This window comes from Clavispora lusitaniae (assembly GCF_014636115.1).
Source record: "Clavispora lusitaniae strain FDAARGOS_655 chromosome Unknown tig00000003_pilon, whole genome shotgun sequence".
In the NCBI taxonomy this organism is placed as follows: domain Eukaryota; kingdom Fungi; phylum Ascomycota; class Pichiomycetes; order Serinales; family Metschnikowiaceae; genus Clavispora; species Clavispora lusitaniae.
In genome coordinates, this window is record NW_027093975.1 from 2364787 (window position 1) to 2384604 (window position 19818).

The 19818-nt window shown below is 42.5% G+C and overlaps 8 protein-coding genes across 8 annotated transcripts; 5 read left to right on the top strand and 3 right to left on the bottom strand. All coding sequences in view use genetic code 12, as the record gives it.

Moving 5' to 3' along the window:
- Positions 1 to 963: 963 nt before the first annotated feature.
- FOB63_001112 (uncharacterized protein) lies at positions 964 to 2199 on the bottom strand (the record flags this gene model as incomplete). The annotated part of the gene is made up of 1 exon (XM_002619970.2): positions 964 to 2199. The coding sequence occupies one exon, from the start codon at positions 2197 to 2199 to the stop codon at positions 964 to 966; it is 1236 nt and encodes a 411-aa protein (XP_002620016.2).
- An 805-nt stretch (positions 2200 to 3004) lies between these two features.
- Positions 3005 to 3457, top strand: MED10 (mediator complex subunit; the record flags this gene model as incomplete). Its single annotated transcript, XM_002619971.2, has 1 exon — positions 3005 to 3457. One exon carries the CDS (start codon positions 3005 to 3007, stop codon positions 3455 to 3457), a length of 453 nt encoding a protein of 150 aa, XP_002620017.1.
- Positions 3458 to 4820: 1363 nt separating this feature from the next.
- FOB63_001114 (uncharacterized protein) lies at positions 4821 to 5528 on the top strand (the record flags this gene model as incomplete). Its single annotated transcript, XM_002619972.2, has 1 exon — positions 4821 to 5528. The coding sequence occupies one exon, from the start codon at positions 4821 to 4823 to the stop codon at positions 5526 to 5528; it is 708 nt and encodes a 235-aa protein (XP_002620018.2).
- A 1572-nt stretch (positions 5529 to 7100) lies between these two features.
- FOB63_001115 (MFS transporter, sugar porter (SP) family protein) lies at positions 7101 to 8696 on the bottom strand (the record flags this gene model as incomplete). Its single annotated transcript, XM_002619973.2, has 1 exon — positions 7101 to 8696. The coding sequence occupies one exon, from the start codon at positions 8694 to 8696 to the stop codon at positions 7101 to 7103; it is 1596 nt and encodes a 531-aa protein (XP_002620019.1).
- A 1370-nt stretch (positions 8697 to 10066) lies between these two features.
- Positions 10067 to 11653, bottom strand: FOB63_001116 (MFS transporter, sugar porter (SP) family protein; the record flags this gene model as incomplete). Its single annotated transcript, XM_002619974.2, has 1 exon — positions 10067 to 11653. One exon carries the CDS (start codon positions 11651 to 11653, stop codon positions 10067 to 10069), a length of 1587 nt encoding a protein of 528 aa, XP_002620020.2.
- A 694-nt stretch (positions 11654 to 12347) lies between these two features.
- Positions 12348 to 13781, top strand: FOB63_001117 (glycoside hydrolase family 5 protein; the record flags this gene model as incomplete). Its single annotated transcript, XM_002619975.2, has 1 exon — positions 12348 to 13781. One exon carries the CDS (start codon positions 12348 to 12350, stop codon positions 13779 to 13781), a length of 1434 nt encoding a protein of 477 aa, XP_002620021.1.
- A 733-nt stretch (positions 13782 to 14514) lies between these two features.
- FOB63_001118 (beta-glucosidase) lies at positions 14515 to 17049 on the top strand (the record flags this gene model as incomplete). The annotated part of the gene is made up of 1 exon (XM_002619976.2): positions 14515 to 17049. The coding sequence occupies one exon, from the start codon at positions 14515 to 14517 to the stop codon at positions 17047 to 17049; it is 2535 nt and encodes an 844-aa protein (XP_002620022.2).
- Positions 17050 to 17927: 878 nt separating this feature from the next.
- On the top strand, positions 17928 to 19157 carry FOB63_001119 (uncharacterized protein; the record flags this gene model as incomplete). Its single annotated transcript, XM_002619977.2, has 1 exon — positions 17928 to 19157. The coding sequence occupies one exon, from the start codon at positions 17928 to 17930 to the stop codon at positions 19155 to 19157; it is 1230 nt and encodes a 409-aa protein (XP_002620023.2).
- Between the last annotated feature and the right edge of the window lie 661 nt (positions 19158 to 19818).

Sequence of the window (19818 nt, forward strand, 5' to 3'; positions counted from 1 at the left end):
ATTTTTAGCTATAGCGGCCAATGGTCATTTTTTACTTTTAAATTACGTCTTGCTGATTGAATTGGAGCATTGCGCATTACGTTCGTAAATCAAGATTGCGCTGGAACAGTTTACATTAGATGAAGCATTAAAAGTGCTCTAGCGGCCTTGCATTGAAAGATAACGGTATGTCGCTCTTCAAGAATAAGTTCGAACCGGCCGGTGGTTAAGAAGTCGGCCAAAGGAATTGCGGAGTTAATACCTTTAAGCTTCAGTCTGGCAACATCGGCCCGTTCGATGTTCCCGATACTTATCGCTTCCGTAAAAGGCTCCGGATTTGGTGCAGGGAACATATTTAGCCGTACCGCCCGGCCATGAAAAATGAGAAAAGTCGCACTATGATTGATTATGCATGAACGAGACAATTCATGCCGAGGCATTCGCATCGTCTATATACATCACTATTGGTACAATCTTTGTTGCCGAGTTTGAAGTTATTTTAGGCTTACTCAGATGGGTAAATATTCCTGAGATAAATTCTCGGGTGATTTATGATTACCTTGTAGGAGAAGTATCACTGTGGCATAAAAATAGTTGGAGCCATTCAACTGCCCAATAATATGGATACGATAAGAGCGACAAATCTCAGTGAGCGTCGTTTCCCTTTGATGTTCCACAATACGATGATGAGCGTTCTTGTTTTCGTACGAGGTAAACGTTCTGAATATCTAATCTCTCACACAAAGGCATTATTCAGTGTGGCGAATTGGTTAATACAAATGGCTCCCCTACAAAAACTGTCCAGGTAGATTTAAAATAACTAATCACATTTGTGGTTGTTTCACTTATACACCTATTTTTCATACCTTGTACCACGTAAATGACTAGTCTATACTTTATTCTACAATGCTTATGATACACCAATGCAAGCTGGAGGATGGTCCTAGCCTCGTAAGTTGACTATTGCAATCTCGTGATGCAAAATCATGGACCACCAGCGTAAGATTTTACCGGAAACGCCGAAATGTAGTCACCGTATAATTCTTCATCAAAGTGAGTATCTGAATCCAGATCTTGCCCAACATCAGATTGAACATACTCTTTTGGAGTGACTACATTCCAGGAGGATTGTAGATCACTGGTGGAGAATTTAGGCTCGGCTACTACGTTATCAGAACGTCCCAGTTCTATAAGTTTTTTCTCGTGTCCCCTCTCTGGTATGTTTTTAGTCGCGTCGCTCGTTATGTTTGAACTCTCAGCAAATGATGTGTTTAATGAATCGTTCGCACTGCTCTTTGATTCGCCCTGCGCGTTTATGTTGAAACCAGCATCAACTCCACCTTGAAATCCAGCGTTCTCATTCCTCCGCTCTTCAATCGAATTGGCAGGAGCATTCTGCCTTGCTCTTGCCATCTCATTGGCCTCTGACAACGTCTCAGATGGCGTTTGTACGAACCCTTCGACAACAAAATGGCGCTGACTTGGAAGAATGGGCGGATGTGTCAAGAGCGCGCTCAAATCTGTAGGGGCGTCCTCGCCCTTCAAAGGCAGAGACCCAAGCGCCCGGCGCGTACGGACGCGAGGTTCGACCGGCACCCGCACTGCCGGTTTCCGTCCACGTGTGCCCTTTTTGCGCGGCCGCCCTCGTCTGTTAGGCGGTGGAACTTGAATAGGCGGGCCCATATTTTCGTCATCCTCTGTTTTCGCATGCGTATGCTCATCGTCCAGAAACATTGGGCTGCGTGAAGCGTTCTCTTGTGCCAGGCGAAAGTCTGCTCGTTCGCCCATCATCCGTTTTTTACGTACAGATTGTATCACCTTGAAAGTGTCCCGCAAAAGACGTAGTCTTTGTGCTACATTGACAAGATCAATATACCATGCTTTTTCCAGCGAGTATGCTTTGTATTCTTTGAGCGCTCGTAGAGACTGAGAGACTGGTCTATGCTCAGAAACCGCACTGACCTCTTTTGGTCGAGGGAAAAAAACAGGGGACCCTGGCATCGAAACCGCAGGCGAAGGGGAAAGCGCAGGTGAAGAGATGTCTGTCCTCCCGTCAAAATGTTTGGGTGGCTCCAAAAATGGCGTTTGTGGGCGAGATGGTGTGCCTTCACTGCGCTGGTATGTCAAAGTGACAAATTTCGTTGGCGACACACTTCCCAGGCGGCTTCTGGCATCCCATTTCTCGCGGTTATATCGTAAAACGACCGTACTGGGATCCATGGGGCAGAAATTGAAAAATTAGTTGAAACAATATCAATAAAATCGGCCTATTAATTATGCTGGGAAAGATAATGGTGTCTGTTTTTTGTGCACAACAGAAAATTGTTAGAATGTCGGGTCAGAAATGCTCAGGAGGAGAACCGAAATTTTCGACGGTGGTATCTATTACTAGCCTCTGGAAGAACTGTAATATCAGACAATCTTTGGCCAGAAGTTGGTGCGACTTTTCTTGCATTTCAAACTTGCATCTCAACTTATGCAGAAATTGGTGATAGCAACACATAGTCACTTTTATGACTTTCAGCTTCAAATGGTTCAAAGTGTGTCTCTAAAATATCTGTACGATATCTTCTGCTCTTCAATTTGATAATCAGCTACGATCATGTTCCGGTTTCGTTACGTAAGAATTTGTAGAGATGGCTTACACTGGCTATGTCAAATGGATCTGAATTTTCTCACAGTTACAAGTTCAGTAAATGAGATAATACAATTATGTGTGATGTGTCTACCGATGAAGTCCATGGACCACTCTTACCTGGAATAGTACGTGCATAAGTCGCCTGAAATCCATATTCGAAATATCTCCAGGTCCCTATGGGAATTGGTGAGTATTTCTCTCTGATTCGCTTTTCCATCTATGTTTCTCTTCCATTGGCTGTATTCGTCGATACGTAACCAGATAGTCAACTTGTTTGGGTAAGCAAGATTTGAGAGGTGTGGATTTCTGGGGCCAGTGAAATGGTGTACGTTGATAATTTCCTGCATTTACTGTCACCACGTCTCTCTGCCCTGTTTTCTTCCTCCCATGACTACATCAGAAATCTCTCTGACACCCGAAAATGAACCGCTTATAGCTACGGCAGCGCAGCTCCAATCTCTTGTTGAGTCTTTCATCGAGTTAGGTGTTTTGGTTCACGACAACCAGGGCACAGCGAATTCCCATTCTGCCCTTATACATAAGACGAACCAAGTAGTCAGCCAGCTCTCGGGTCTTACGGACAGTCCGTTTACACAACAGTATCCGATTCCTATTGATGTGTTGACTTACATCGAAGACGGGCGGAACCCGGACATATACACAAGAGAGTTTGTGGAAGTGACAGCGAAACTGAATGCTAGGCTAAAAGGCAAAATGTTGGGCTTCGAAAGGTTGTGTAATATTTTGGGTGACAAGCTCGTCGAAGAGTTTCCTCACCTAGCGGATGGCGTTGCTGATATCAAGAAAAGAACCATCCAAAGCGCAGGCGCCAATACATAGTGGTAATAGATGAACATATGAAGTCATTAACTAGTGTAGAATTGAAAAGGATGCTATAGGAGTATTCAGAAGGGCGATCATTCTAAAGTTATGTTGCAGAAGTGAACACAAATGCTCCTTTCTTCTTCTCTCCTTCTAAACAAGTTAATATTAACAAGTTACCTTATAAGATGTGTTTTCTTTCTGGTCATTTCTAAAACTTGTCACAGGACGAAAAGGTGACGTCCGTATTGGCGTCGACATTACGATTTCGGCACTGCATCGGATGGAAAAACTCGTATCTTGTTCTATGGTCAACACAAGCCGGAAAGAGAGAAGCGCTATAGTAACGACGGCGGAAAGCCAATATATATAAAGAAAGCCCCGTAACAATGAGATTAAGAAAAGAAAAACTGCGAAATTGCTCTTCCAGTTAGTATCATCAAAATATGCTGAGAGGGAAATTTTGTTCGCCGGGATTTAAGCAAAAAAAATAAGCGCGATGGAAGCGCCTGTGCATTTATTTTGTTCTATACCGCAAGATCATGCAACTGTTCAATTACGCATTAAAGTGTGACATTTCCGAGATCTTCCTAGTGCTTTAGGAGTTATTCATTTTGTGGTGGGTCAAGCTTTATGATATAAGAGCTAAAACAAAAAAAAATAAAAAAATAAAAAAACAATAAAACTTTGTCGTGTTTGTCTGAAATAAGATTTAGTGATCTTTTAGACTGGCGCCAGCCATCAATTTGCTTGTCGCTTGTCGCACACAAATCAGTCGATTTTCCTGCATATTACTTTGCATCGCTTTTGACAAGGATGTACGGTATTCCAGAATGGTGCAGTGCATCAGTTCATTAACTAGACCAACCATACCAAAAGAAGGGAAATTTGTATAACGAAAGGTTTCGCATATTCACGGATGGAGGTATATCAAATGCTAAGATGTAACGACCAATGATGCTCGAACTTGTCGTCTTCTTGTTTAGTCCTCAATATGCTGGCCAATGCACGAAAAGATGAGCGCAGAAAATCTTGCATAAAGATCCCTTAACCAGCAGCTCGCAAATGGCTGGACATAGCATCACTTCTGGTTAAAAGCCAGAAGGGCAAGCTCATCTACGGCAGACAAGACAGTTTACTGGCTGGATCTGCTTGCAAAAGTTCAAAAACATACTCTCTGGCTCGTTTTTGTGCGTCAAGACAGCTTTAGTAAAAAATTATGCGCGTTAACGCATCCTCAATTGGGGATTTGGGCTTCGGATACCGCCCGCGGCAGGACGCAAGATGTAAAACTTGCAGCACGCACCTTCAAGTATATAACGTTAGCATGCGCCGTTTTTTTGTCACATTTTTTTTGTTTCTCTCCACCTAATTCTTCTGCATGCGTGCCACTCGTTTCTTGCCCATTTCGCTTGCATTGTTGAATGCCATCTCGGGTGTCTCTGCCGATTCTGACGTTACTGTGACTGTCACTTCCAACTATGTTGCTCAAGAAACTGTTACTGCATTCGTTTACACGAATTCTTTAGGCTCTTTGACCACTCAACTATTCACGAGACTGCCTTCGGCGACTGCGTCTCCATTTGTGGCCCCAAGTGAGACCTCTCAGGAGTCTTCTGCCGCTTCTTCGGCTCCAGCTTCTTCTTCTGCTCCAGTGTCTTCTGCTCCAGTGTCTTCTGCTCCAGTGTCTTCTGCTCCAGTGTCTTCTGCTCCAGCGTCTTCTGCTCCAGCGTCTTCTGCTGCAGCTTCATCTGGTGTTGCAAGCTCGGCAGCTGGAAGCTCTGCCTCAGCCAGCTCTGTGGCCGTCAGTTCTGCTGGTCAGAGTTCTGCTCCTAGCTCCTCTATTAAGAGCTCTGCTGCAGCAAGCTCTACTATTTCTAGTGTTGCTGAATCTTCCAGCTCTGCTTCTTCCGCAGTTCCTTCGTCATCTAGTGCTGCTGAATCTTCTAGCTTACCAAGCGAGACACTGTTTGTGCTTCCTCCAGGCACTTACTACACCAAAACCGAACAATCCACTACTACTATGGAAGACGGTGCTAGCGCTGTTATTGAGTATGTCATTATGTATACTAACGCCTGTGGTGTTTGAAATTAACAGAAATGGCTTTCTTTCACTTCTGTCACGATTATTGGGTAATAAAACGATAAATGGAAATTCACTGAATACCGTGTAGTTACTTTCACTCTACCGTAATTTTAGCAGACACTGGAAATTTGTAGATGGCCTTCTCGTTTTCTTGTAAATTGACCACTATGAACCGAAGAAGCTATAATAATCTGCAGCTCTTGGTATCTCTCTTAGACTTTACTTATCAGCTTTCAGCCATGTGGAGCTGTTTGACATTACATAAGCTTCAGACTGGGGCTTTGTACCTGGGAGACAGACGAGATGGTTTGCAAGGATGTTACCAATGGATTTCAAAAGTGTTAGCAACTATATTCAACAGATTCTGAAGCTGAACATTCAAGCCCAAAAGTTTAACCGTATCTTTCCGATGCGACCAAACGGAGGACACCCTTACTAACAGTGTATGGAGCTAGCAAGTATGAGCGCTTCTAAACGACAAGTTGTATCTGAGGAGATTACATTAAAACTTTCAAGTTGGATTGCTACTAAAACAACGGGTTTCTCTTTCTGTATACGGATAAGTTTCCTCTTATGGAAGATCAACCGCAGAGAGTAGTGAAGTGGTATAATTAAGTAAAGAAGATTTGATGCATCCTTATCTTAATGATAGAAATGCGGATCCAACACGTCGATAAAGTAAGGTAAAAGTAAGAGAGTCAAACTTGAAAACAATACAATGTTGCATGTTGAAGTAAGGAGGCTCGCGATGAGTGTGTAATAAACCTATCATGACTTCTAGCGAGTTCATCCGCAACATCTAGCTATTTTTATGAAGGCTTTGAAGCAAGAGCAGTCCCAAAAGAATGACTGAAACGCATGAAAATTCGAAAAAGGTCCGAGAAGTTTTACATGGTAAGGCATTGTGGAAAGATGGGAGGTCACGTATACCTTTATTTACCTTCACTTAAGAATCCCTTGTAGGTATAGGTGGAGAAAGTGTGTATAAAGACACGTCAAGTTATGTGGCTCTTGACCTTACATCTAAGGTTCGGAGCCCGTATATGTATGGCGCATATCAACATGCTGGAAAGGCATATTTTGGGTCGGCACCGATCTGCTATGCCGACAAAAAAATAGCTTAGCATCAGTTAATGGAGAGTATTTCCTTGACTATATCTCCCGGAGCGAAGGCCAGTTTATTCTTGGTCTATTTAGCAAAAAATTTCAGTTTAATCTTGTTTTCTCTTAGTGTATCTCCAGAAGATCTTCGGGCTTCGGCCCGAGTGGGGAGTTGAGAATAAGTCGGATTTTCCGTCGTTTCAACTAGCTTGCCCAATCATTAAATCTAACGTGTTAGAAAAGCCCATATGGCCAATCATAAAGCTACTTGAGTGAATGTTGAAGTGGGAGGACTAAATTGAAATTATTTGGCGGTGCAACTTATAGCTCCTAAAAAATAAAACTTCTTCGTTTTTCCCCATGATAAAGATTTAAGACATATATTCATTAGCAGCTATTTAATTTTTCATTACATCATAATTTGAGATCTCGATAGAAATTAGCAGCTTAAACAACTTTATTCACACAGCTTGTTTAGACAACTTCAACATGTTCCACTGATTGCTTTTCCACAACGTTGTCGGCATGTCTTTTGTTCAATTCAGGAGGTTCGTCCCCGAAAACTTGGGCCACTTCCTCCAAAGTGTAGCCAGATGTTTCTGGGAAAGTGAAGAAAACAACAACTAATTCAACAGCAAGAATACAACAGTAGACAATATAATATTTCCACTCGATAGCATCCATAGCAATAGCATTGACATAACCATTGTAAATCAAGATTCCTGTCGTCCAGAACTGCATGATATTAAGACCCATTGTTCTGTGAGAGTAAGGTAACACTTCCGTAAGGTATAAGAATGGTAAACCATTCATACCAATATCGTAGAAAAGATAGAAGAAGAAGATCATTGCAAGCACACCGTTTGCCAAACTCTTGTCTTTGAAATCACGTTGTTGGTTGAGAGCTGATAAGACTGTCCAAATAACGTACGACAATAACATGCCGCTCACGCATGTAAGGAACATAGTTCTTCTCTTGAAAAAGCGAACAGTACTGGCCATAGTAGCGCAGATAACAAAGTTGTAAATCATCAAGCAACCATTAATTTCCAATTGTTTCTTAGTCAGTTTAATACCAATAGAAATCAAGACTTTCACCAAATAATAGGAGACCAATCCGTTACCAGAAAGTTGCATCATAACAGGGACAAAAGAAACCAAGAACAATCTGCGTCTGAAACTCTTCTTCTTGATGAAATCAAAGTAGGAAACATTCGTGTTCATTCTCTCTGCCTCCAATGCACATTCAATTTCTCTCAACTCGAAGTCAACCAAAGCCTCATCTCTGGGGTCAGTTGAGTTTCCAGTATGCATCTTTGCAATCACCTTCCTAGCATCTTCCACGCGGCCACGTGCAACTAAGTATCTAGGAGACTCAGGTACCATCCAGAGCAAGCACACTTGGATTGCTGGCATTGCTGCTTGCAAGTAAGAAGGAAGACTCCAAGAGGCCTTTCCATGGATGTTTCTGGTTCCGTACGTCACCCACGAAGCAATGATAGCACCCAAGTACCAACAGATGTTAAAAGCGAAAGTACATGTTTCTCTGTGTGTAGGATAAGATAATTCGGATATGAGTGCTGGAGAGGGAGTCGATGCAAGACCCGTTCCTAAACCAAGAATGATTCTCGAGACCAAGAAAAATCCATACCCATTGGATACACCTTGTAAGATACCTCCCACAACGGCGAGGATTTGACCAACGTAGATAACTTTCTTTCTTCCAAATCTGTCACTAAAGTAAGGAACAAAAGGTAAGGCGGCCACGGCACCAAACAATGTACCGTTACTCAAGTGACCAAGTCTCTTTCCTGTTGGGTGTCCCATGGTTTTTTGCCAGTGACTCAAGGACTGCAAACCGTTTAACATCGAACCATCATAACCATTGTTGGTTGAAGAAATTGTAATCACGAAGATACAGAAACTCAAGAAGCGCAAGTGTTTGACCTTGTACCAGGGCCGAGTTTCAGCAATATAGTCACCAACGGAGACGGAGTGTACTTCTGCAGAATCCGGCTGAGAAGCAACCTTTTCAGTAATTTTTTCAGTACTTGAGATACTTTGAGACATTCGAGTGTCGAATAAGAAAATATCGATAAATGATCTGGAGATTAATTACCAGCTTTATAGTTGTCTAAATTCCTACGAGAAGCGGAGTTATCACCTCGTATTGCATCGAAAACGCGGGAAAAGATGCATAACTGAGGGGCCGACCAGAAATAATCAATTTTACTAAGTGTTCCGTGACATTTACTTCTCGAATTCTCCAAATTTGAGGTACCCCGCTTGCTGGCATGGTATATGTTATGAGCCCGGAAGTGTGGGGTGCGTTTCGACTTTATGGTTATGAATGGCAAAGGTTGAAGTTTAATGCCCTGTAACCATCTTTCTCTTGGGACAGGGTAGACAATAAAAATACTCCTTCGGTAGGTGATCATAGTTCTGGGATGTGATATTGGTCCCATATTCAAATAAACTAAGTCTGGACTGTAGGCATCGCGGACGAAAGGAAATCTTGGATCCTGCGGCACCTGTCCGCAAATGGATATCTTCCCTCGTACGTTAAGCTTGGGTCCCCGATGCGGGTTTCTACATGCATGATCGGACGTGAAACATGAAGTACCCAACGACACAGTGGAGTAATGCAAGTTTGTCATCCCTCATGGCGATTTTACTAATCTAAACGCGGAGCGGGTTCTTTCAAAGGAGTAAAGTCCATCATTTTGAAGATCGGCCGGTGAATGCTTCAAGATTGCGCCGAAAGTAGAAAAAAAATAGATGATTGGAATAAATAATTTCGAGACGAATGAAGTATAAATTTTGAGCAGTGTATGTAGTTGATGTTATGTTCACCTAGGTAAATGTATTGACAAGAAGGGATATCATGGTTTTGACAAGAAGGGATATGAGTTCCACTAAAATTTCGTTGTGGTAAAATGGTGGTGCAAAAATTGCTAAGTTTGAAATTGCTTTTGAAATAAGTTTGCTATTGATTTTGGTTCTAATGAAAACTTTAACGCTTTTTCTCTTTTTAAAATAATCAACGAAACTTAGCAGCAAATACAACTAACGAGACATATGTGTGTGAAAAAAGAACTAATAGCATAGAGTAAACACCTCTAATTGCCAGTATATGAAACAATAACGAACGCTCTTTCAAATTGTCAAACATAATACAGCTTGAAGGAAAATCAATATTATTGTACTGGGTTTCGTTCTAATAACTTGAGAAACGTTCTAGGGACATACCGCCGACTATAGATGTGACGAGTTCCATTGATCTTTTCCCCTTGATCAAATTTGTTTTTTTTTTTTGCCCTTCACCTTATAAAGAATTCCTATTAAACATTTACTTTACATACCCACGTCAGCACAGCTTTATATTACACCAAGTAATCGAAGCATTAACAGATCGTAGAAATTATATTACTTATTTTGAACTAGACATCTTCCACATGTTCCATAGACTGTTTGGTTGTGAGAGCATTGTCTGCGTGTCTTTTGTTGAGTTCCGGAGGCTCATCTCCGAAAACTTGCGCCACTTCCTCCAAAGTGTAGCCTGACGTCTCTGGGAATGTGAAGTAAACAATGATTAATTCGCCAGCAAGGACGCAACAGTAAACAATATAATACTTCCATTCAATTGCATCCATAGCAATTGGATTAACGTATCCATTGTAGATGAGAATGCCGGCAATCCAGAATTGCATGATGTTGATACCTTTTGTTCTGTGAGAATAGGGTAACACCTCCGTGAGATACAAGTAGGGCAAGCCGTTGTTTCCAATATCGTAGAAAAGATAGTAAAGGAAGATCATAGCAAGCACACCGTTTGCCAAACTCTTGTCTTTGAAGTCACGTTCTTGGTTGAGAGCTGATAAAATTGTCCAGATAACATAAGTCAATAACATACCAGCACAGCAGGAAAGGAACAATGTTCTTCTCTTGAACCAACGAACAGTACTTGCCAAACTCGCACAAATAACAAAGTTGTAAATCATCAAGCAACCATTAATTTCCAATTGTTTCTTAGTCAGTTTAATACCAATGGAAATCAAGACTTTCACCAAATAATAGGAGACCAATCCGTTACCAGAAAGTTGCATCATAACAGGGATAAATGAAACCAAGAACAATCTGCGTCTAAAACTCTTTTTTGTGATAAAATCCAGGTAAGATGCATTAGTGTTTAGTTTTTCGGCCTCCAAAGCACACTGAATTTCTGTAACTTCAAAATCAACTAAGGCCATATCTCTTGGATCTTTTGAGTCTCCGGTGTGATATTTTGCAATAATGCGTTTTGCTTCATCAACACGGCCCTGGGCAACTAGATACCTAGGGGACTCTGGAACCAACCAGAAAAGGGCGAGCTGGAACGCTGGCATTGCAACTTGCAAGTAGGAAGGAATGCTCCAAGAAGCCTTTCCCTTGATCGTTCTTGTGCCAAAAGTCACCCACGAAGCAATAATAGCACCAAGGTACCAGCAGATATTGTAAGCGAAAGTGCATGTTGCTCTGTGTGTAGGGTAAGATATTTCGGAAATAAGTGGTGGAGAGGGTACTACAGCAACCATGGTTCCAAAACCAAGAAGGATTCTCGCGCCCAAGAAGAAGCCATATCCTGTGGATGCACCTTGTAAAATACCTCCAACAACAGCTAAAGTCTGGCCAACAATAACAAGCTTCTTTCTTCCGTAGTGATCACTGAGATAAGGAATTATAGGCAACGCAGCAATGCCACCAAAAGTGGCTCCATTACTTAAGTGGCCGAGTCTTTTTCCTGTGGGATGCCCCATAGTCTTTTGCCAGTGTTCCAAAGACTGCAAACCATTCAACATAGAGCCATCATAACCATTGTTTGTCGATGTGAGTGTGATCAAGAAAATCATAAAAGTCAACCAACGCAAGTGCTTTACCTTGTACCAAGGCCGCGTTTCGGCAATGTAGTCTTCGACGGCTACCGAGTGTGCGTCTGCCGAATCGGGCAGCCAAGCTTCTTTTTGTATGCTGTTTATACTATCAGTCATTGCAGATGTATTTCAAATTGTAGTGATGCAGTAACCACTGAAGCAAGGTTTATGAGCTTTTATACTCGAGAACCTATCAGGACGAAAATGATGCCAGCAGCATTCATGCAAGTAACACGCAAACAAATGCACTTGGGTGTTGTGATTCCTGGATGCCGTGAGTGTTTGACCACTCGGTTCCTGTTGAGTCTGCGATCCTTCGTATAACACGCCTTGTCAATTGCAGGCGTGCATGGCGTGGCTATATTATTTTGAGCCCTGGTGATGTGGGGTGCGTATGCCAGGTCGGTTATGAGTGCGCTGATTCAGGCGGAAGATCTGAGTGCTTTTATCGATCGCATCTTTGATCTATGGAAGTGGCTGAGGGATGAAATAGTCATGACAGACATGTGAAAAGCCACGGCTAAAAGGAAAGTGAGGCGTGTGTGTATGTACGGCATCGGGAACATGAGAGAAATGGCTAATGCTGCCGTATACGCGGTAAATGGTCCTGCCGCATATGCTGCCAAATGAGGAATCCTTCCCGGGTCGTGACTGTTCTTTCCCCCACCCGAAAATTTCCTTTATTTTCCGGAAGGTGAAGTGCTCCAACGGTTGCTCCCCATGAGGAATCTTTTCCGATAGTACGAAAATGTGCTGGTAAGGAATTTAATCTTTGTAATTCCCCGTCCGTAGGCTGAAGAAACACAGCAAAATGGGATTTTTGAAAGTAAATGGTACTAAGATTGTCGGTTCGGATGGAAAGCCAGTGGTTTTGAAGGGAACAGCCACAGGAGGGCACTTGAACATGGAAAACTTCATCACTGGTTACCCAGGCCATGAAACTGAGCATAAGCAAGTGATGGAGTCAAAAATGGGCACCGAAAAATTTAACTACTACTTTGACAAATTTTACGAGTACTTCTGGACAGAGAAAGACGCCATTTTTTTCAAAGAAGAGTTGAATTTGAACTGTTTGCGTATCCCTTTCAACTATCGCCACTTTATTGACGATAATGATGACTTGTTCAAGGTCAAGCCTCAAGGTTTTTTGCTCTTAGACAGAGTGGTGGAAAGCTGTGCCAAGCATGGCATCTATACTATCTTAGATATGCATGCTGTTCCTGGTGGCCAAAACCAAGATTGGCATTCTGATTCGGGAATTCACAAGTCATTATTCTGGGACTTCAAAGTTTTTCAAGATGCTATTATTCACTTGTGGAAGAAAATTGCTGAACACTACAAAGACAACGTATGGGTTGCAGGTTACAATCCATTGAATGAACCTGCTGTTGCAGATCATTCTAAATTGGTGAATTTCTACAATAGCTTGGAGAAGGAAATTAGAAATGTGGACCCCAACCACATTCTATTCTTGGACGCAAACACATACGCTATGGATTTCCGCCAGTTTCCAAAAACACCTTGGCCAAATTGTGTTTATTCCATTCACGATTATTCTACATATGGATTCCCAGGTTATGAAAAAGATACTTATGCTGGCACAGATGAGCAGAAAGCCAAATTAGAAAGCCAATACAACCGCAAGTTGGAATATATGAGGGCGGCTGGTGTTCCGGTTTGGAATGGTGAATTTGGTCCCGTATATGCTTCTGAAGTGAGGGGAGATTCCGAACCTGAGAAAACTAATCGTGCTAGATACCAAGTCTTGAAGGACCAATTGCTGATTTATAAAAAAGGAGATCCTAGTGGAGATGGATCTCCTATTTCTTGGTCCATTTGGGTTTACAAAGACATTGGGTTCCAGGGTCTTGTCTATGTTGATCCGAAGTCCAAATTTTTTGAAGTATTCGAGAAATGGTTCTTGAAGAAAAAGAAGTTGGGTTTGGATCGTTGGGGAAACGATATTGACAAGGAAAATGCAAAGTTGTACGATGCTTTGGTTGGACACATGAAGGAAAATATTCCTGAAAAGTATCAAAAAGCTCTTTATCCTCATAACTGGTCCATTAAGGATTACGTTGCTCGTGTTGCTAGGGACATGTTGTTTTCTCAATACGCCCAGCATGAATATGCTGATCTTTACGCCCAACTCTCTTTCGAGGATTTGGATGAATTGGCTAGCTGCTTCAAAATCGAGAACTGCGTCAAGAGAGAAGAGCTCAACTCCATTTTGAGAGAGTATTAGCTTTGTTTTCAGTATAGTTTAAAACATGGATTTTTTAATGTGGAGAGTAGTAATTACAGAGCCAAAAAAAAAAAAAGTATTTTAAATTCTGCCCGCCCAAAATTTTTAATTAATTGAATTTGAGAGGAAATTAGTTCTGATCATTTGGTATCGACCATGATGGCATCGTCAGTTCAACATCTCGGGCATGACAACTCTCGTTTGGCTGTCTTCTACAGGTGCATGATTGCATGATTTTTCTTGCGCATGGCGCTCGTAAAATTTCACCGGAACCGAAAAGTAATAATACAGATGCCCCACATGATGCATCTTGTATTGCTCTTACGAAAATATTAAAAATACCATCAAATTGTATTCAAAAGATGGGGGTTTGGAAGCTTACCCTTATTAACTTCAGAGGGGTGTGCGACCCAACTAAAATGGTACCCATTCCTTCCTGTTAGCTCACGAAAAGGTTACCCCGCAAGTCTGTTTACATTGTTCGTTGCTTCTTTCTACCCCTTCTTTATTTTCCTTTCCTTTACCATGCATCCGGGGTAACGTGTTTTCCTGCGCCTCCCAATGAGGAAATCTAACGCAATTGCGGGGGCACAGACCTGTCAAAGCCCAAAGAGGAAGTGAACCCGGAGGCCATACCTGTTGTCCTTCCTTGGCTTGTGCTATAAATGGGCCACACAAAAGATGTGGTACTCGCTCAAGCTGATTAAACAATCAGAAAGTATAAAAATCAAAAATGACAAAATTGGATGTCGAGGCACTCATCACCGAGCTCAGTCTCCCAGAGAAGATATCTCTTCTTGCAGGAGCAAATGCTTGGCAAACAGTACCCATTGAACGTTTGAATATCCCAGCTGTTACAGTTTCTGACGGCCCCAATGGAATCCGTGGAACTCGTTTCTTTGACTCGGTTCCTTCCAATTGTTTCCCATGTGGAACAGGAATGGCGTCGACATTTAACAAAGAATTGCTCTATCAAGCTGGTGAATTGATGAGTAAAGAGGCAAAGATGAAAGGTGTTCACTGTATTTTGGGACCCACTTGCAACATTGCCCGTGGTCCCTTAGGTGGCAGGGCGTTCGAGTCTTATTCAGAGGATCCTGTTTTGTCTGGTCATATCGTTTCTGCTGTGATCAATGGTATTCAGGATGGAAAGATTGTCGCATGTATTAAGCATTTTGTGTGTAATGATCAAGAGGACGAAAGAAAAGGTGTTGACACCATCATTACCGAACGTGCATTAAGAGAAATCTACTTGAAACCGTTCCAACTTGCTGTTCGTGATGCAAACCCAAAATCTTTCATGACTGCCTACAACAAGGTTAATGGCGAACATGTATCTCAGTCTAAAAAGTTATTAGAGGATGTCTTGAGAAAAGAATGGGGATGGGATGGAATGGTCATGTCTGACTGGTATGGTGTCTACTCCATCAAGGAATCCCTCGATGCGGGCTTGAACTTGGAAATGCCTGGTCCTACAAGATTCCGTGAAAGCGTCCAAACGGTTCACAGTGTTGTTTGTAACGAGATTCACCGCGACGTTATTGACAAGAACGTAAGACATGTCCTCAAGTTCATTGACGATTGTCTTGAATCTGGAGTTGACCCAGACCAGGATGAGTTGGAGAACACAGACCCTAAAGCTGCTACTTTGTTACGCCAGATTGGTGGGGAGTCGTTAGTTTTGTTGAAGAACGACGACAACATCTTGCCTTTAGATCCACATGCTAAGAAAGGTAACGAGGTTATCGCAGTAATTGGTCCAAATGCCAAAGCAGAAAGGAACTCTGGCGGAGGCTCTGCATCTTTGAAGGCTAGATACACTGTCACACCATTTGATGGTATTGTGAACAAAGTAAAAGAAAAGGCTGGTGATAAAGCAGTCGTTGTTGAGTATACTTTGGGTGCCTACTTGGATAAAACCTTGCCAGATATTGGTTCCATCATGAAGACTGAAACTGGTGAAACTGGTGTCGAAGCAAGGTTTTACAAAGTTGCTCCAGGAACTCCAGGAAGAAAGCCCTTCGACAAGAGGATTAGTACAAGCACTAAGCTCTTTTTAACCGACTACAAGCACCCAGAATTGCCTGTGGGTGAACAATTATTCTACGTGGATTTTGAGGGCTACTTTACCCCCGATGAAAGTGCTACTTACGAGTTTGGATGCTCGTGTTTGGGAACAGCACAGATCTTCTTGGATGACAAGCTTATTGTCGACAATAAAACCAAGCAACAAAGAGGTGATGCCTTCTTCTTGGGTATGGGCACTAGAGAAGAACGTTCTGCCGTAAAGTTGGAGAAGGGTAAGAAGTACAAGGTTAAAGTTGAGTATGGTACTAGACCTACATCGTCTCTTATTGTGGACTATCAGGAGGTTGGAGGTGTCTACTTTGGCGCCCAAATCAAAAACACTCACGAAGAAGCATTGCAGAAGGCCGTTGATCTTGCGAAGAAGGCAGACAAGGTCATTGTGGTCGGTGGATTGTCGAAGGAATGGGAATCTGAAGGCTTTGACCGGCCTGACATGGATATCCCAGGCTACACGAACAAGTTAGTTGAAGCGGTAAGCGATGTTAATCCAAACGTCATTTTTGTCAACCAAACAGGTTCTCCAGTGACCATGCCTTGGGTTCACAAGGTCAAGGGTTTAATTCAAGCATGGTATGGAGGAAATGAGTTGGGCAATGCCATTGCTGATGTCTTGTTCGGTGATGTCAACCCTAGTGGAAGATTGTCTTTTACATTCCCAGAAAAATTGGAGCACAACCCTTCGTACTTGAACTATGGCTCTACAAACGGCCGTGTCTTGTATGGTGAGGACGTTTTCGTTGGCTATAGACACTACGAAATGGTCGACAGAAAGCCTTTGTTCCCCTTCGGATACGGTCTCTCATACACCACATTTGAGTTCAAGAACGCAAAGGCTGAGGTTGGCGAAAAGACTGTCACTGTGACTGTAGATGTGACAAACACAGGCAAGAGAGATGGATCAGAGGTTGTGCAAATCTACGTGAGCCACGAGAACCCAAGGATTATTCGTCCAGCGAAGGAGCTCAAGGATTTCGCAAAGGTGTTTTTGAAGAGCGGAGAAACCAAGTCTGTATCTGTTGAAATGCCTTTGCTTGAAGTCACATCATACTGGGACTCCTACAAGAACCAATGGTTGTCCGAAAAAGCAACATACCATGCACTTGTGGGCGCCTCTTCAGACAACATTGTAGGTGATGCGGTCTTCTCAACAGAAAAGGATGTCTACTGGTTGGGCGTCTAACGTTTGATTTACGATTCAATAAAATAGCTTACGATTCAATATAATGAATAGCAAATAGTCCGAAATGTAGTTTCTCTCATACACAAGAAGGAGTGCGAGATTACTATGAGTTTAATCTGGCTGAAAGCCAAACAGGATATTTTGTGTCTTTTGTATGCGATTTACGAACCTATTACAGAGGGTTAAGTCAATGATTTCTTCCTTCTGGTTTATTCTATTTATTATATGTTCGCTCTTTTATCCTTATGAAGTTTGTACTGCTGTATCTTTTCTCTATCATTGCTAAAGTAGCAAGCTTATATGTTTTTAAGTTTCGAGATGATTGCACTGTTCATCGTCAGTGTGCCTACAACCACAAGTTCTCAAAAATTTTGAGAGAAGGACAAAACTTTACAAAATTGAATGATAAAAGTAAAAATGTAACCTGAGCTTCTGATTCAATTTTACTCAACAAGCAAATTCACAGTAGCCAAATACAATAGTAAACCAGAAAATAGGGTCACAAATTACAAAATAGCTTTTGTGTTTGAATATTTTCCTACGTCAAGCATGTTTCAGTATACTATGCATCTGCAAATTCTGTCAGCTACATGTTCAGTAGGACGTGGCCGGAGATCTCAACTTTTTTCTTTTAAAACCCGTGATTTGCTTTCCATAGAAACAAAACTCGGGAACTTTTCATGTTAGTGCATAATCTGCACTGTAGGCGCATTTTTACGAGTCTCTCCATGGCACAAGATCACAAGATCACATGCGCAACTTCCCCAACTTTTAAGCCATGTACAAGATCAATAAATGACAAAAAAGAAATACAGGAGAACCTACAACTTTGTTGATGGTGCAAGTCTCCACAATGGAAAGAATGACTACAATGACCGATGTCAGATGACTTGAGGCTCTTCTCGGACTGCATAATACCACGAGTCTGTTCTTCCGTTGTAGTGCACACATACACAAGTTTCTTGTTCTGGCCATTTTGTAAACACCCACCTCCATCTTCCTTTGGAGCGTTGGCACCAGCACCCGCCTTTTTCAGCCATTTGTTTTCTTCCTCCTTGCAAATGTCGTCGCCGGTAGATTTGTCGGTAGACACATCGCATCTTGCTGACGAGTTCCAACTTCAGTCAGACGATATCTTTCTTGACAATCTCTCGTCTAGCCCAGTGAAAAAGCAAGGACTGGTGTATGAGGCAGCGGAGGCGCTTTCTACCTTGGCAACGCCCAACTTGCGTTGCGATTTTGCCCCGGCAAACGAGTTGTTTCAAGTGACTACACATTTGCGCCGGGAAAGAGACATTTCTTCCTCCGACAATCTCCACCACAACAAGATTGAAAAATTATTGCGCCAGCTTGAAAACACGAATGAGAGCTTTGAGCTTGACGACCAACTACGAACGCGTGTTTTCAAAGGCCGTTTCACCCGCAAGGACACTTTGGACGCGCTAGAACTTCATCTCGACTCATATCTACAAGGTAAGGAAAACAGCCCGGAAAACATCAAAGCAACTCCCCTGAGCGCTAACGAAAACAAGGAGAACCACATTGAACCCCTGAAACGCAAGCTACGGCAGCCTTTGCATGACACAAAGCGACTCCGAGGCTCTACTTCGGTGCCGGTGCTCCAAGCTCTTCCAAACGTGCTCAACGGCGCTCAACGCGAGCTGCAGCTATCATCTCAGCGACCAACACAGCGATCGCCGCAGCGAATCTGTGTGCCTAGGCGCCGTGCTGCTCCCCCAAAACCGGCATTGCGGCCGCTGAACGACCTCAATATTTTTCTAGTCAATTCTCTGACAGGCATGGTCAACGATGCGACGCAGTTTGGAACCGAGTTGAATGCATCCAACTGCGAGGGATTCCCTATGCCTGAAGATGTCAATGAGGTGGTTCAAATCCCGACCAACGAGACGGTGCCGGCGAGCGCCAAACAGAAAATGGCTATAATCAAAGCTTTCCATAGCAAGCGGTTTCCGATCGCAGGCGACGGCGGAACGCGGGGTTTCTACACGAAGCAAGAATCTGACGAGTACAAACAGAAAGGAAAAACGCTGGGGGCACCACGCGACGGCAAACGTCATGTTCGGTGGGCTGAGGACTTAGAGTGGTGAACAATATATAAATTATTAGTGCAGGCAAAGGATATACGGTTTTCTAGACACACGTAATGTGCAAAGAGTTTTAATATGAGTTGCGAACTACATGGGAGGCCATAGTGTACGAATTGTGGCTGCTGAGTTTGCATAGTGCTCTTATATGTTCCATATGAATGAAGTTATAATATTTGAGTTACGAGAGTCGCAAGAAGAGAAAAGAAATAAGAAAAGAACGAAAAGCAAAGGAACAAAAAAATGTGTGAGGGTATTCGCATCTGTGCTCACGAGATATCATTGTTGATGTTTAACGGAATAAATATTTCAGTAACTTACTAAAAGTTCCCCAATGGGATCATTAATGAAGTTTGGTGTTAGACTAAAAGTACCTCAGCAAGATTGATTTTGCACCCACAATATTAAATCAGGTCCACACTTGTCATAGCCATTAGAATTTTCCACTCTTACCAACAGCAATATTTGTAAGGGCTAATTCAAAGTAATCAATTCTCTTTTGGTTGTGAGAGACAGAAGCTATGAACGTCAACAGGCAATCTGCTGGGAGTTCAATACATGGGCAGTTAAGGAAACAAGCAAGCTTAAGATCATGAATATGTTAGTGACACTGATATTTCAGTCTTAAAGGTCCTCTTTCTTCTTATAAGAATTAGAGTTCCGT